At 51.9% G+C, this 13890-nt stretch overlaps 1 protein-coding gene across 29 annotated transcripts in view; it reads right to left on the reverse strand.

Annotated features, from left to right (window-relative positions):
- CTBP2 (C-terminal binding protein 2) overlaps nt 1–13890 on the reverse strand; it is a 173224-nt gene that overhangs the window by 28307 nt on the left and 131027 nt on the right. Inside the window, exon 1 of one of the 29 annotated variants that reach the window (XM_005566695.4) lies at nt 9188–11198. The exons of the other annotated variants lie outside the window; for them this stretch is intronic. Coding sequence (XP_005566752.1) covers nt 9188–10886 — 1699 coding nt within the window. The 5' untranslated portion in view covers nt 10887–11198. Of the gene's footprint in view, nt 1–9187; nt 11199–13890 lie in introns of those variants that run through there. 29 annotated transcript variants of the gene reach the window in all.

A 13890-nucleotide genomic window follows, 5' to 3' on the forward strand; every position in this document is an offset into this window, starting at 1 on the left:
GAGCCCAGTTTACAGGAAAACACTAGAACCCATCACAAAGGCATATTTATTCCTTCATATACAAAGCATCTAATAGGCAAATCCCCAGTGGGGAAATGTGTTGGGTTGAGAGGTCAGAGGTCAGCTCTAAGCACTGTGGATGGAAGGGGAATGGACTGGCCTGCGCTGGGCGGTTGGTGCCAACATTCAGCTCCGCAGGCAGAGCTTCCTTCCACCACGAAAAATCCCTGAATGCAATCCCTTAATGAGGCTGGGTCAGAAGAGGAGGTGGGAACCCCGAGGGAAGTCAGTGCCAAAGAACAGCTGACTGCACCAGCCAAGTGCAAGAAGAGCTTAACAGCTTCAACTAGGATGAGGCCCTGGTGAAATTCGAAGGTGACACACAGGAGGCTGTCGACGGGCAGCGGAGGAAGGTGGTGAGGAGCAGGGAGGTAATGCCAGAAAGAAACCGCAAACTAGCGCTGATGCCGCTTCTTTGGAGAGGCAATAAAGGCAGGAGAAACTCATCTCTGCTTCTGAGCAACTGGTTCATCGGTCCCATCTTACACAGTGTGATTCTTCTACGTGATCAGTTTCCCTCTTTCTTTGGTTGCTAGGAAGCTCAGAGCAGAATTCCCATCTATCCTTGTGTACAGGACTGCGGGGGACGCTGTGTTCTGGTCCCACCACCCTCCCTCACCTTTTCCTACATTTACTTTTCCATTTATTAAAACTTTACCGTTGTGTGTGTTACAGCCATTCCCAAGAGCTAGCTTAAATCCTCTTAGGTCCAAAGAACATTTTACATTCCATTTAATCACACAGAAGAATGGCATTCGCTCTTCACTGGGAGAATTAATTCCCTGAACTCTCCCAGGCAGCAGCATGATCCAGGAGAAGGAGTTTGGCCCTGCAGTCAGAGCAGCTCGGATGCAGGTGTGGTCTTGAGGGCAGCAGCTGGAGCCAGGCAAGCACCAGCAGGTGCCCGTGGAGCCAGCTGGGGGCCCTGAGCTTGCCGTGCACACAGCTCTGGTGTGAAGCAGTTCTCAGAGCCCTGGGGGCAGGTGGGGTGGGCACCATCACCCCAATGTTACCCATGGGAAGCGAGCCTCAGAGCCCATCATGACTCGTGCTCCAGAGCCTGTCATGACTCCTGCTCCAGAGCCTGTCATGACTCTTGCTCCAGAGCCCAGCCACTTTGTCCTGTTTCCTCTTGCTGACACAGACCTTGGCTTCCAGCTCGGACTGGTGACTCCTCCCCAAGTGTATACCATTGTTGACTTCCCCTTGCTGTGGTAAGGCACTGTGCCTGGGGATCATCATGGCATGGGCCACATCCTGCTGTAGGACTCAGGGTAGGGGGTGGACCTCTCTGCGCCTGTCAGAGGAAGAATGTCCAGAGTTTTCCTGGGATTTCAGATGGGGGATCATCCTTGTCAAATGCTCCACAATAGGCCAGGTGCAGTGGCTCACGCCTGTAATCCCAACACTTTGGGAGGCTGAGACAGGGGAATCACCTGAGGTTAGGAGTTTGAGACCAGCCTGGCCAACATGGAGAAATCCCATCTCTACTAATATAAAAATCAACCGGGTGTGGTAGTGAGCACCTGTGGGCTCAGCTACTCGGGAGGCTGAGGTTGCAGTGAGCGGAGATTGCTCCATTGCACTCTAGCCTGGGTGACAGAGCAAGACTGTCTAATAAAAAAAAAAAAACAAAAAACAAACAAACAAACAAAAAAAGCTCTACAATAGTGACAAATCCTAATATTTACTGAACTCAGTCAGGGCCCTAGATTCTCTCAAGGCTGGTTTCCCCTACCTTGGCCCTGGCAAAGGGGCAAGAGGCACATTCCATGGGCCACCTGGGTAGGTGCACCCCACCAGTCCTGAGGAGGCACCATGTTCATATCTAGCTGGTATTGCGGACGTGCTCCCCGCCAACCCCACTGGTACCCCACACAACTGCATTTGGAGACCAGGAATCAGGGTTCCTACTCTTGCCCCTTCTGGTGGAACACACCCAGGGTACTAACTCAGCCACAGTCTTCTCCCTCAAATGGTCACACAGCTGCCCCATGTACCAATGACATTTGCAAACCCTCCTGGGATGAGTTCTCCAAGGGGCCGCTCACCCTCTCGATGGGGACAGGTGTTTCTAGGTTGGATTTTTTGCTCTCCTAACAATTTGGCAAAAGTTGTTTTATTCACATGCTGAAAGCTGCTGTTGGGCTAAATTTAACTACAGTGTACCTTCCTGCTCCTTCAGCAGTTCCTCCCTCCCACTGGAGGGCGCAAGAAAAGTGAACGGAAGCTAGTTTTTTTTATCCTTTATGTAAAAAACAACTAGAAAGCCCTTTGTTGAAGCCAGCCTCAGAGTGGGGAACACACACCTGACAACAGCACATTTAATTACACTCGTTTCTACATCGCTAACATGGGCTAATTAGTTATGGATTAAAAAAACAAAACAAAACAAAAAAAACCCTCTCCCACGTATGAGCAAGGAATCTGTGAAAAAGCTTTAGAATTCTTGCTTCATATGCTCTTAGGGGTAAATACATTTGTGCCAAACACCTGAAAAGCTTTCCTGTTAATATATGTTGACTTTCTCACTTAAAAAAAAAAAAACGTCTCTCTTCCTTAGAATGTTAGTTTCCAAATGTAAGAAGTCTGGTGTGAAGCTCTACTTTTGCTCTAACCAGCCCAGCTCTCCACAGCTCAGCTTCTGCAAAGCACAAAGCAAACACTGGGACAACTGGCTGAATGGGACCCCTACCTCACACCATATGCAGAACTTTACTCAAAGTAGATCAAGACCTCAATGTCAGAGCTGAAACTGTAACATTCCTGGAGGAAAACATAAGAGTGTATCTTCATGACCCTCGATTAAGCAATGGTTTCTTAGATGTGACACCAATGGCATAAGCAAAGTAAATACATAAGACTCCAAATTAAAATTTTCATGCTTCAAGGACACTATCAAGAAACTGAAAAAAACAACCACAGAACGGGGGAGAAATATTTCCAAACTGTGTGCCTGACACCAAAAAGCCTGGGCCCCATGACCCAGGAATTCTGACCCTCAACTCAAGCACTGAGGTTGACAGAGCTGAAATGTGACTTGTGGAGCCCCAGGATGGACACCAGACACTCAAGAGCAAAGACCACATTTGAAAGTAGAGTTAAAGCAAAATAGTGTAGGGGACTATTGGTTCTTTTTATGGCCAGGTGAAAATGGGGCCACTCACCTGGTCTGTGGAATCTGCTCAGGTACTTATGCCCTTGGCTCTGCAAACCTTCCAGGAAAATATGAACTGTACCTCGGCCAAGATCAACAGCTTTTAAAGATTCAGAGGAGCAATAATCCCTGGAGGGGTTTAGGAGGCCCTGAGCTTGGCAATGCACAGAGCTCCAGGTGTGATGTGGTTCTCAGAGCACTCAGTGGGGGCAGGGGGGATGGTGTGGGGACCGCACAGTCACACAAAACTATTATCTAGAAACCGAAGCTATGACCCCATGACCTGCTTCCTAGAAAGCAGAGGGTCCCCTGGTCAAGATCTCCCTACTCCATGTGGAACTGTTTTTGAAACCAGAAGATGGAACGCCCCTATAGACATGAGGAGGCCAGTCAACGCGGGCCCTGTGGAGACATACAGAAGAGGGTCTGGTGACTGGAATGTGGGCAGAGCTGGCCACGGTCCCAGCAGCAGTCTTGGCTGACACGGTCTGCCATGAAAACATGGGTCAATTCCTTCAAACTAACAGCAAGCGCCGACCTCACTCACCACCTGCTCTGAGTCCTGCACCATGCCCAGCAGAAATCGTTTGTCGACCTCTTCCCCCTTGGAGACCTCCAGATGCGGCCAGGAGCCCAGCCTGTTAGGCAGAAGGCCTGAGACTTGCAACCCCAGTCAGCTGATGCCAAGCACCCACGTTACTCTCTGGCCAGACTCCTGGTCCAATCACCCACATACCAGCGCGGAGGACACACTCTGTGCAATGTGGGCTTATAGAAAATGCCCAGATACCCACTTTTGAAAAAAGACTCACTAAGCTTTAACAAGACAGAGGCCTAGGACAGCAGCCTTTGCACCAAACTGAGGACCACAGCGGGGCTGTCTAGTTGTATGGGTGTGGTTCACCCCATGTCCTCCATGGACAGAATGAAATCCACACCCAAGGGGTCAGAGGAAGTGCTGTGAAGGAGGCAGAGCTGGGGGACAAGTTTGGCCCCCGAGACCCCAAGGACCTCAGCAGTCCTGTGTGAGAAGAGGCCAAGGGTCAACCACAACAAGAAAAGCACCATTCCCTGCTGAGGCCAGGCAGCTCCAACCTCAACATGCAAGCACTCTCTTCCTTCTCTGCTCACTGCTCTCCCAGAAGCACAGGAAGCAGGTTCAAGACCTATCCCCTTTGACAGACATAGAAGTAGAAGCACAGAGAACTCAACACACTTGCCCAAACACAAAGCAGGCGGCACTCCTCCGGGACATGCATTCAACTACTTTATGCTCCTGGGCTGAAATCATATTCCTGGGGTCCACAGCACGTCCAGGAGCCTGAAAGGGGACCAAGAAACCCAGTCTCAGCCTAGCAGAATGAGCTCCATGAACAAAGGGCGAGGCCAGGTTCAGGCACTCACAGAGTTCAGTCTGGTAAGGGGGGCACACCAAGATGCGAATACTTCAGGGCAGCAACGGGAGGGAGGGACGATCACTGATACTCTGCAAAGAAGGCAGAGGGTGATCTGGCAAGTTCACAAGAAGGGCTGGGAGGCTCAGGAGGTCAAGCATCAGCCACAACCAGGGCCTCAGAGGCACAGAGGCCAGTAGCAGCTGACTTGCCCAGGGGCACCCTGAATGCAGAGAACACCGGGCCATGAAACCCAATGACTGATCAAGTACAAAAGCCAAAGGGAAGACCCGCATAGCTCACTGATGTCGGGTGTGTTCACTGTTTTGCTAGAAAAGGCTGAGCTGTCAGCACCTGGGAACCGTTCAGCTCCTCTTGGATTTGGAAGGGAGGCCGTGCCGAGGTTCTGGCTCTACCAGGCCGGGGTGGGGCAGAATCCTGGCTATGTGGCTCCATAATGTTGTAATGTTTTGACTATGCAGGTATAGATTACTTTGCAAGAAAAGAGATGCCACAGGGAGTCTCAAAACACCAGTCAGGCCCTTAGCTGCCCTTGCACATGACAGCTCACGCACACACTTCCACCTGCCCCACGCCAGCCTGGGCGGTGTCCTCTCCCCTGGCCCCAGTCTGGCTGCGGTGCTGAGCTCCGCCCTCCTCCTGCATCCCTGCCGGTGCACATACATGCGCTGTAGGGATGCTCTTCCAAGCACAGGAGTGGCCAGGCAGCCCTGGAGCTCCAGGTGCTCCACAGGCCCCATCCTGGTCCCTGCTATTCATAGTCACAGTAACTGTCCTTTTATTAATTGCCTTTCCTGGCCCCCAGGCCAGAAAGCACCTGAACACAAGCCTTGGGTCTTGCCCATCTGGGAGCCCCAAACATCCAGTCACAGGCCTGGCACATAGCAGGGGAGAGGTCAATGAGGAAGGAAGGACGGACGGACGGACGGAAGGAAGGACGGACGGACGGACGGAAGGAAGGAAGGAAGGAACAGCAGGTGACAGGTCAGTAAGGACGGAAGGAGTGAACAAGCCCCCGAGCTCACGCTGGGCCCTGCCCAGGGCAGTGGTCTGTGTCTGGGACTCGGGGATCCTGGGGGCAGCCAGAAAGAGGTTTCCTGGCTCCCTTACAACTCTCCCTGGCTGGACCGCATGGCCAGCACACAGGAAGGGCTGCACTCATCCCTCTGCTGGTCTGCAGGGCCAGCCTGGGGTCACAGCCCCTGGACTTCGCCCCCAAATGTCCTTGTGCTCTGACACAGGGGAAGCCAGTCGAAGGTTTAAGGGTCAAGACCCTCAAGAGCAGTGTGTCCTCTGCCCCAGCACAGATCTCAAGGTGCAGAGGGAGCCTCAACAAGAGGCAAGGCTGCATGAGGACTCAGTAGCAGGGGTGCGGGCCGATGGGGGAGACCCTCTATGCAGATAGGGCTAAAATTATTGATGGGGGTGCTTTCTACCCAGGAGACCAGAGTTCACACCTCCAGTTGCTGGAAACCAAGGCCACACCAAAAGAAGCCATGCGAGTGACCAGCTCTGGTGACAGATAACTGTCACAACCATCAGCCTCAACAGCCCCTTCACACAGACCACACGCTCCTCCCCCGATCCTGAAGAGTCTTCAGGCAGTGACCTTAGCAACTAGACAGGGGTCACGTGTGCCCCATTAATCCAGTTGCATCAAGAAAAATAACTGGAAGAAAATGGAAAAAGCTCAGAAAGATCTTTTTGTGGCTCTTTGGGATGGGACTGCGTTTCTCACATCTGAAACTCTGCCCCCAGGGTGTGTCCTGAGCTGAGCCCTGTGCAGGTTGCAGGCTTGGCTGTATTTTGTGAAGACAAAGGTATGAAAATGGCCGCAGCCCCATTCGTTGTTTCTGATGCTCCCCGCTGCATCTGGTGCTGGCAGGGCTCGGGTGATAGCACGTGACACGGGGAGACTGCTGGCTCGCAGCCACCGCCGGAGGGCTCCGCGACTCGTGCCATAGCCGGCCAGGTCAGCCTGAGAGCGACAGCTGACCCCACCACCCGCCAGGTGCTGCCACTCACGTGAGCCTGAGGAGCCCCCATTTGTCCATGTCACCGGGGCTGGTGGGCCGCATTAGGGTCCCCGCGGCATATGCCCTCCTCACATTGTCACTCTGGACTGCCTGGTCAGCGGACTGGACTAGAAAAAGGAGCCTATTGTGTGTACGCACAAAACCCACCAAGATAAGGCAGGTAGTTCATAGACTGAGAAAAAGTAAACATATGTTAAAAATAGCCAAAGCATACGAAAATAAAACAGATACTGAAAACAATCCCCAAACCCCAAACCACCTTATTGTAAATACGGCAACACTGCCTGTCCCGAAGGGAGGAAGAGAGTCAACTTCCAGAAGAGAGTTCCTTGTCCCTCCGATGGGATGCAAGCCCTCGAGTTAGGCAGCACCAGAACGAAGATGCGTTCATGCTGGTGGCGTCCCGAACGAGCAACACTGGATTTCCAGATAGCCGCGCGTCCTGGACCAGAGGCCACTGGGACTGCCCAACCTGTGCTTTCCTGAAACGTAAACATTATCCTCCACACACACACCATCTACTTTCCCTGCTAGCTCCGACAGATCCAGATCTGCCTGTGGATTCCACGGAAACTGCCACACAAAATGTACGGCCCTGTACACAGCTGAAGCACTACCAGAGACGCCAGCCCCTGCCCCCTTCCCGACAGGGTGTGGGGAGTAAAGCCACGATGAACATACGATAAGGAACGAGGAGGAAAACTGCAGCTATGGGGTGGATCACTGAACAGAGACATTTGATTTGCTGGCTGGCTTCTGCCTGCAGACTTCCCTGGCACTGGCTCGCTGCCACGCAAATTAAGTAAAAATCAATATCCTCCGGTCTGCAAAACATCGTGTTAACAATCACACTGCAAACAACTTATATAATACCCCTCACTCCATACCCAAATAACGGTGAATGTTTTCGTTAAAAGGCAAGTGTAAAATAAACAGGAAAAAGGAAAGAAAAGAAAAGAAGGCAATCTTACAGGTCCTCCTTCAGCAAAACCTTTCCACGACTTGGGTGAGGAGATAATCTTTCTGTGATTATGACCAAACCCTCCCGTCACTTAGCAACACATAATTAAGGAATATGTTTTCAGATCCGCTTTGCAAGCCCGGCCATTATCAGATGAAATTACTGGAGCAACAAATGTCATCGCCATGCAAATTAGTTGGTTGCAAAGAAAGAATGTTTGACTCAGAGAGCAGGCACAGGCCCTCGGAAAAATTATCTGACGTCCCTCCTGCCGCACATGTATTCGAGAAAGTCAAATAATGATGTGATCAGACCTGAAAAAATCCATGAGACAAAACCAGAATCTATACGACAAAACAGAAAATCAGGCCAGTTGCTCAGTCTCCACTTGGAAACAAAAAGCAAAATGCCTGGAGGTCACCTCTAGGAGGTAATATTAATAGCAGAAGGGCCACACAGCAATGGCAGAGACACTTAAGGGGGTCTCTGCAGGGCTGTGAGGTCCGGCACCTTGGTCCCCGCCTACAGTTGCTTCAAGGCTATTTTCAAAAAGGTAGATCTTACTGTTTCATCCTGTTTTTCACAAGCTATTCAGGAAAAAAAAAATCATTTGAAAAGGATTCTGTTTTCTGAATTATGTAGGGGAGGCAGGCGGGGAGGAAAGAAGTATGTCTGAAAGGAAGAAAACTGATTTACATTTTAAATTTTTGGTCAAGACTCTAGAGTTAAAATAAAAATTCTAAATGGTGTTCTGAGGACGCCCACCTAGGACTTCATCCACAATGTCCAAGGAAACACACGCCATAAATTACACCTGGCACACGTTGGGAAGAAAACCACCTACCATCAACTCTCCCTTTCCTGGACTTGGAAATATATTCTTCCCTTCAAGCAAGCGGAATTCCCAACTGTATTTTCTGATATGAGAGACTAAATCTGTTTTTGAAACAGAGAGTTCTGAGGGATTTCAACATCTTGCTTTGTTTAACCCACAAGTATGCAAACACACACATTTTCATCTCCACGGTGGGTAATCACTGCCTCCGATATGACGTGCGGACCCGTGAGAGGTACGTTTTCACACGATCACGCCCTTCTAAATGGAGGATGCACGCTTTAGAGCCAGCATTTGATGAAACATTCCTGCCTTCTCCAGAGCTCCCCAGCGTGAACTAGAGAAAAGGCCACCCCTTGTGAGCTCAAGGCTGCAGTCTGTTCTGAGTGACTTCTGAGTTTCTCCAAGAAACACAGTTGAGTTATACCACTGTCATGGGAAATCTACAAATCAACCCGACCTCAACTAAAGAACAGGAGGGCACTGCTGCCCCAGCAGATCTGGCCTGATACACAAATCTGATTAACCTAAGAGAAGCCGTGTCAACTGGTCACAGTGCTGCATCCTTCTTGTTTGGTGGTGTGTGTGTGTGTGTGTGTGTGTGTGTGTGTGTGTGTGGCCTGGCGAGTGAGGACTTGCCATCCTATGTTCAAACTTCCACAACCCCGCACCCCCCTGCTCCCCCCAGGTCCCCAGGCAGGGCAGGCGGGGAGGATGTATTACTTGGTTCTGGTGCAAGCATGGTGGACACGATGATGGGCGCTCCCGTGCGCCGGGCCACCTTCTGGTACGGTGAGTGAGGTGTGTGGAGGCTCTGGCTGGCTGGCGGCAGGGTGGATGGCCCCAGGGGCGCACCTGGCTTCCGCAAGACCTGGGGGCTGCCGTGAGGGCTGGGCAGCGGAGAGGCGGCCACGTTGCGCTCCCTCTTTAGCAGCTCCATGGGCACCGTGTATGCTGTGGAGTAGGCTGTTCTGGGGCCTGGGTGAAGGGGGTTCGAGGGGCCCGGGTTAGTCAAGGCCACCCCTGCCTGCAGGGAGAACGTGGGGCTCAGACGCGCTGTCAGGGCGCAAGGGGTGGGAGAGCTGTACCCGGAATTGGAGGGGAAGTGGGGGGCATGGGCACCCACGCCAGGGGCAGAATAGGTGGCCGCCGTCTCCAGGAGGTGCTGAGATGGTGCGCTGGAGGGGCGGCGAGCCGGGTCTCCAGCTCGGGGGGCTGCTGTCTGCAGGGGACCTGCAGGCTGGGGCTGCAGGGCTGCAGTGCCCAGAGAAGCCAAGTCACCATGGAGCAGTTCGCTTCGGTGGCTGAAGCTGCTGGACCGCGCCCGGGGCAGGGGGCCCACCCGGTCCTGCCTCCGCAGCTGCATCTCGGTCCTGCAGCTGCTGGCCAGGCGGCTCAGAACACGGGCCTGGCCCAGGTTGGGTGCGACAGACTTGATATCCGCGTCCTCCAGGGTAGCCAGGACGGCTGGGGAGTCAAAGCCCTGCTGTAGTAGGGCTGCCAGCGTGGCCTCTGCCAGCCCCTCCGCCCGCAGAAAGGCCAGGAATTCAGGGGGCACGGTCCTCTTGCCACCAGGACCCTGGAATGCGGACAGGTCAGCTTCGTAAGTCTCATAAGCCATCTTGGACGGGATGCTTTCCTGGGCAGGCCCGTAGCCTCGATTCAGGGCCCCCGGGGCCACCCCTGTACTGCCCTCGGGGGCAGTAGCTGAGCTGGGGTCCACAACCAGGCACGTCGGGGCCACCTGTCTGGCAGAGGCAGGCTCAATGGGTCTTTCGCCGATGTCGCTGAAGACCTGGCTGGGGGGGTAGGCAGGCGCCTCCGCCCCATACCTGGCGTTGGGCTGCTCCCGTCCATACCGCCCGGGGGATGCAGCCCTGCTGTGTGTCCGCTGCCCCTGAGGGATCATTTTACCTCCAGGATCTCGGTACAGGTGACCGGCATCCTGCAGGGCAGGTGACCGGCCTTGCATTTGATCCCATGACGTTCTGCTGCCAAGTGCTCCATAGCTGGGGACCGGCCGGCTGACTCCTGGGTCTCGATAGAGGGGAGGCTCTTTGGGCACCCTAGCAGCTCCAGACGGGTCACTGTAGTAATCCCGTGGCAGCAGGGGGCTGCGACCAGACATCACTGCCTGTCTGTTGTCGTAGAAGGTGAAGTCAGGAGTAGACCCCTTTCTTGCAGCCACTGAGTTATAAACGGCCTCCTGGTACAGGTAGGGCTCGGCGGCCCCGGGCAGGGCAGCGTCCTGTGGTCGGTGGTTTGGCTCAAACCAAGTCCCCTCTGCCGTGCCATGCGTCAGGGAGCTTCTCCTCCCCAGAGGCCGCAGGGACTCGGCGTTCTCCCAGGGGCCCTCGTACCACCCGGCAGCATCCCAGCTCTGAGAACGACCAATATTTATATGCCTGCTGGGAACTGGCATTGGAAAAAAAATGACTGCGGACGAGGCAGAGGAGAAGCTTTTCTTTATAAATCTTCAATTACATACATCAAACACAGACCTGGCTGTGTGCTAACCCTTCCGAGACGGCAGGGACAACCAACTGGGGGTTTTCTGTTTCAAAGCATGGCCTAAATTATTAATACTCCGAAACCTTAGCAGACAAAACATAAGACTCACGGTAACTTTGCCTCACTCCCCAATGATAGCCAGAGAGGTCCGTTCCTTACAGCTCAGTCCCAGAGAGGAGGCTGTCCCCAGCCTGCCAGGTCCCCCTTCCTAGCTGGTGTGCTCACATGGACCGGGGCTCTCTCAGCATGAGGATTAGGAGCTAAATAAAACCCCTAAAGCTTTGTTCCATGTGACATCTCGTTAGACTGATGAAGCCGGCAGCTTGCTCCATCCAGCCCTCCCAAGCTGCAACTGGGATTTACTTCCACACTGAAGCTCGGGTTTATACTCCCCCTTCTGCAGCAGGGTACTTTTAGGATGAGCACTGTCTCCCCCTCTGGACAGGGCTGCTCCCACCCCCGCCACTGATTCCTGAGAGGCAACAGAAGCAAAATAAGGCTGCTGCAGTGTCAGTCCACTCTTAATCCACCGCGATGAAACATTAATCCATGGCACAGCTAAACACAAATTAAACGTGGATAAACAGAAAAAGGTCCACACGTGATCCTAGGCCATGGATGTCTAGCCCAAAAAAGGGGCCAGCTCTGAAACCTGATGCTTTGATAATACTAAGATCTGGCTTTGAGATGACTCTCTGGTTGTGAATCAAAGCCCAAATGCATTCTTTACCTTATTACTGCGAAACACAGATCCGCTCATACTCCTGCGGTGGTGGGGCGGGGGGCTGGGGGAAGGGTGTGTGTGCCAGGGAAGGGCGTGTGTAATCTGGAATTTAAAGTGACTGCAACAGAGGTCACAGGAACAGGAGGATGGGCGACTAAACCTTACACTGCAAAGCAAAACTGGGAAGCGGCTGCATCTGAATATCTCATCTTCTTTTAGGTACGTCAGAAAGAAAAGCCTAATTCCAGCAGGCTTAGATCCTGCAGATGATTTTCCGTATTCACATGGATTAAGCTTTCAGAGTCCACAAAGGACTTCGGCGCAATAATGCAAAGAAGAGCAGTTATTTAGATAAAGGAGCGCCCCAAAGTATTAAGACATTTCCTTAAACATATAGAACAGTCCCAGAGAAGCAACATCCCAGACTAACATGGTAGCTTCCTGCCCTGCAGGATTCCCATGACAAAGAATTCACAGCAAAAATAAAAGCCGGTGATTAGGAAGCTACAAAGGCTATACACACTGAAAGCATTTTAAAATGAGACAATATGCATACCTGCAAGCTTTAAACCCAAGAGTGCTGTTCCTCACTCACATCTCTCTCAATCTGGCACCCTACTTAGAATCTTCTAAAGAGAAATACTAGTATTTTTTTTTCTTGAGACGGAGTCTCGCTCTGTTGCCCAGGCTGGAGTGCAGTGGTGTGATCTCGGCTCACTGCAAGCTCCGCCTCCTGGATTCATGCCATTCTCCTGCCTCAGCCTCCTGAGTAGCTAGGACTACAGGCACCCACCACCACGCCTGGCTAATTTTTTTTTTGTATTTTTAGTAGAGACGGGGTTTCACCGTGTTAGCCAGGATGGTCTTGATCTTCTGACCTCGTGATCTGCCCGCCTTGGCCTCCCAAAGTGCTGGGATTACAGGCATGAGCCACCGCATCTGGCCCTAATGTTTTTTTTTTTTTTTTGAGACAGAGTTTTGCTCTTGTTTCCCAGGCTGGAGTGCAATGGCACAGTCTCTGTTCACTGGAATCTCCACCTACTGGGTTCAAGCAATTCTCCTGCCTCAGCCTCACAAGTAACTGGGATTACAGGGTTCAAGCAATTCTCCTGCCTCAGCCTCACAAGTAACTGGGATTACAGGTGTGTGTCACCATGCCTGGCTAATTTTTATATTTTTAGTAGAGACTACCATGTCTCCATCTACTTCACCATGTTGGCCAGGCTGGTCTTGAACTGACCTCAGGTGATCCACGCGCCCTGGCCTCCCAAAGTGCTGGGATTACAGGCGTGAGCCACTGTGCCCGGCCAACACTTCAGGATTAAGCCACTTTGCTAATTTCCTCTCCTTGTTGTAATGAACAACGTGACATTACGTGGTGTTAGTACTATGTAACCCCACTCAGGGTGCAGGCACACCCTTCAAAGATGGGTGGATGAACTCGGAGCATTCCAGGAAAATCACCCATGCTGTCTTTTTGAAGCAGGGTAAGGTAGCTCTGCTGACTCACCCGCTTATTTACTATATGGTTTTCAGCTCAGCAAGTTCTCAAACGGAAACAGGGCTCTACAGAAGAATGTTTACCTGGTAACTCCTAAGAAACCAGTAATGATTCTTAGGGAGGTTCCTGAGCTGGTGTTCAAGCGTGATGGCAGGAGCAGGGGCAGATGTGGGCAGATGTGCTTTGGGGCGGCGTCAGCCTCCCATTGGACCAGGAGGCCCAGCTTCCATTTCTATCAGCTTCCAACCTGTTCTGCTTGGAAACCACCCAAACTCACACAGCCAAGGCTCTGAGATTTGACAAATATTATGACAGATGTTTTCCCGTGCCAGGTAAGAACACCTGTAACTGGACTCACACTTTTCCAAACACTCTGGTTACACAAACAACACACACACACACACACACACACACCCCACACTACAGTCTTTTAAAAAGGACTGCTTTTCTGAAAAATTCTCATGTTGACTAAAAGTGAGATGGGACCAATTAGAGTAATACATCTCATGGGCTTCATTTTTTAATTCTGCCAAAACACTCTCTATAGAAATTACGTCAAGTAAAAATAAGATGATTGTATAGCAGAAAAATCATCTCCTGAAAATTAAGAAAGATAAACCCAAACTCTCCTGCAGACAAAATGAACCCAAGAAAAAGCCGGTTGTGTAGAATAACCCGACAGCCATGTCC

Source organism: Macaca fascicularis, chromosome 9 (assembly GCF_037993035.2).
Source record: "Macaca fascicularis isolate 582-1 chromosome 9, T2T-MFA8v1.1".
NCBI lineage: Eukaryota > Metazoa > Chordata > Mammalia > Primates > Cercopithecidae > Macaca > Macaca fascicularis.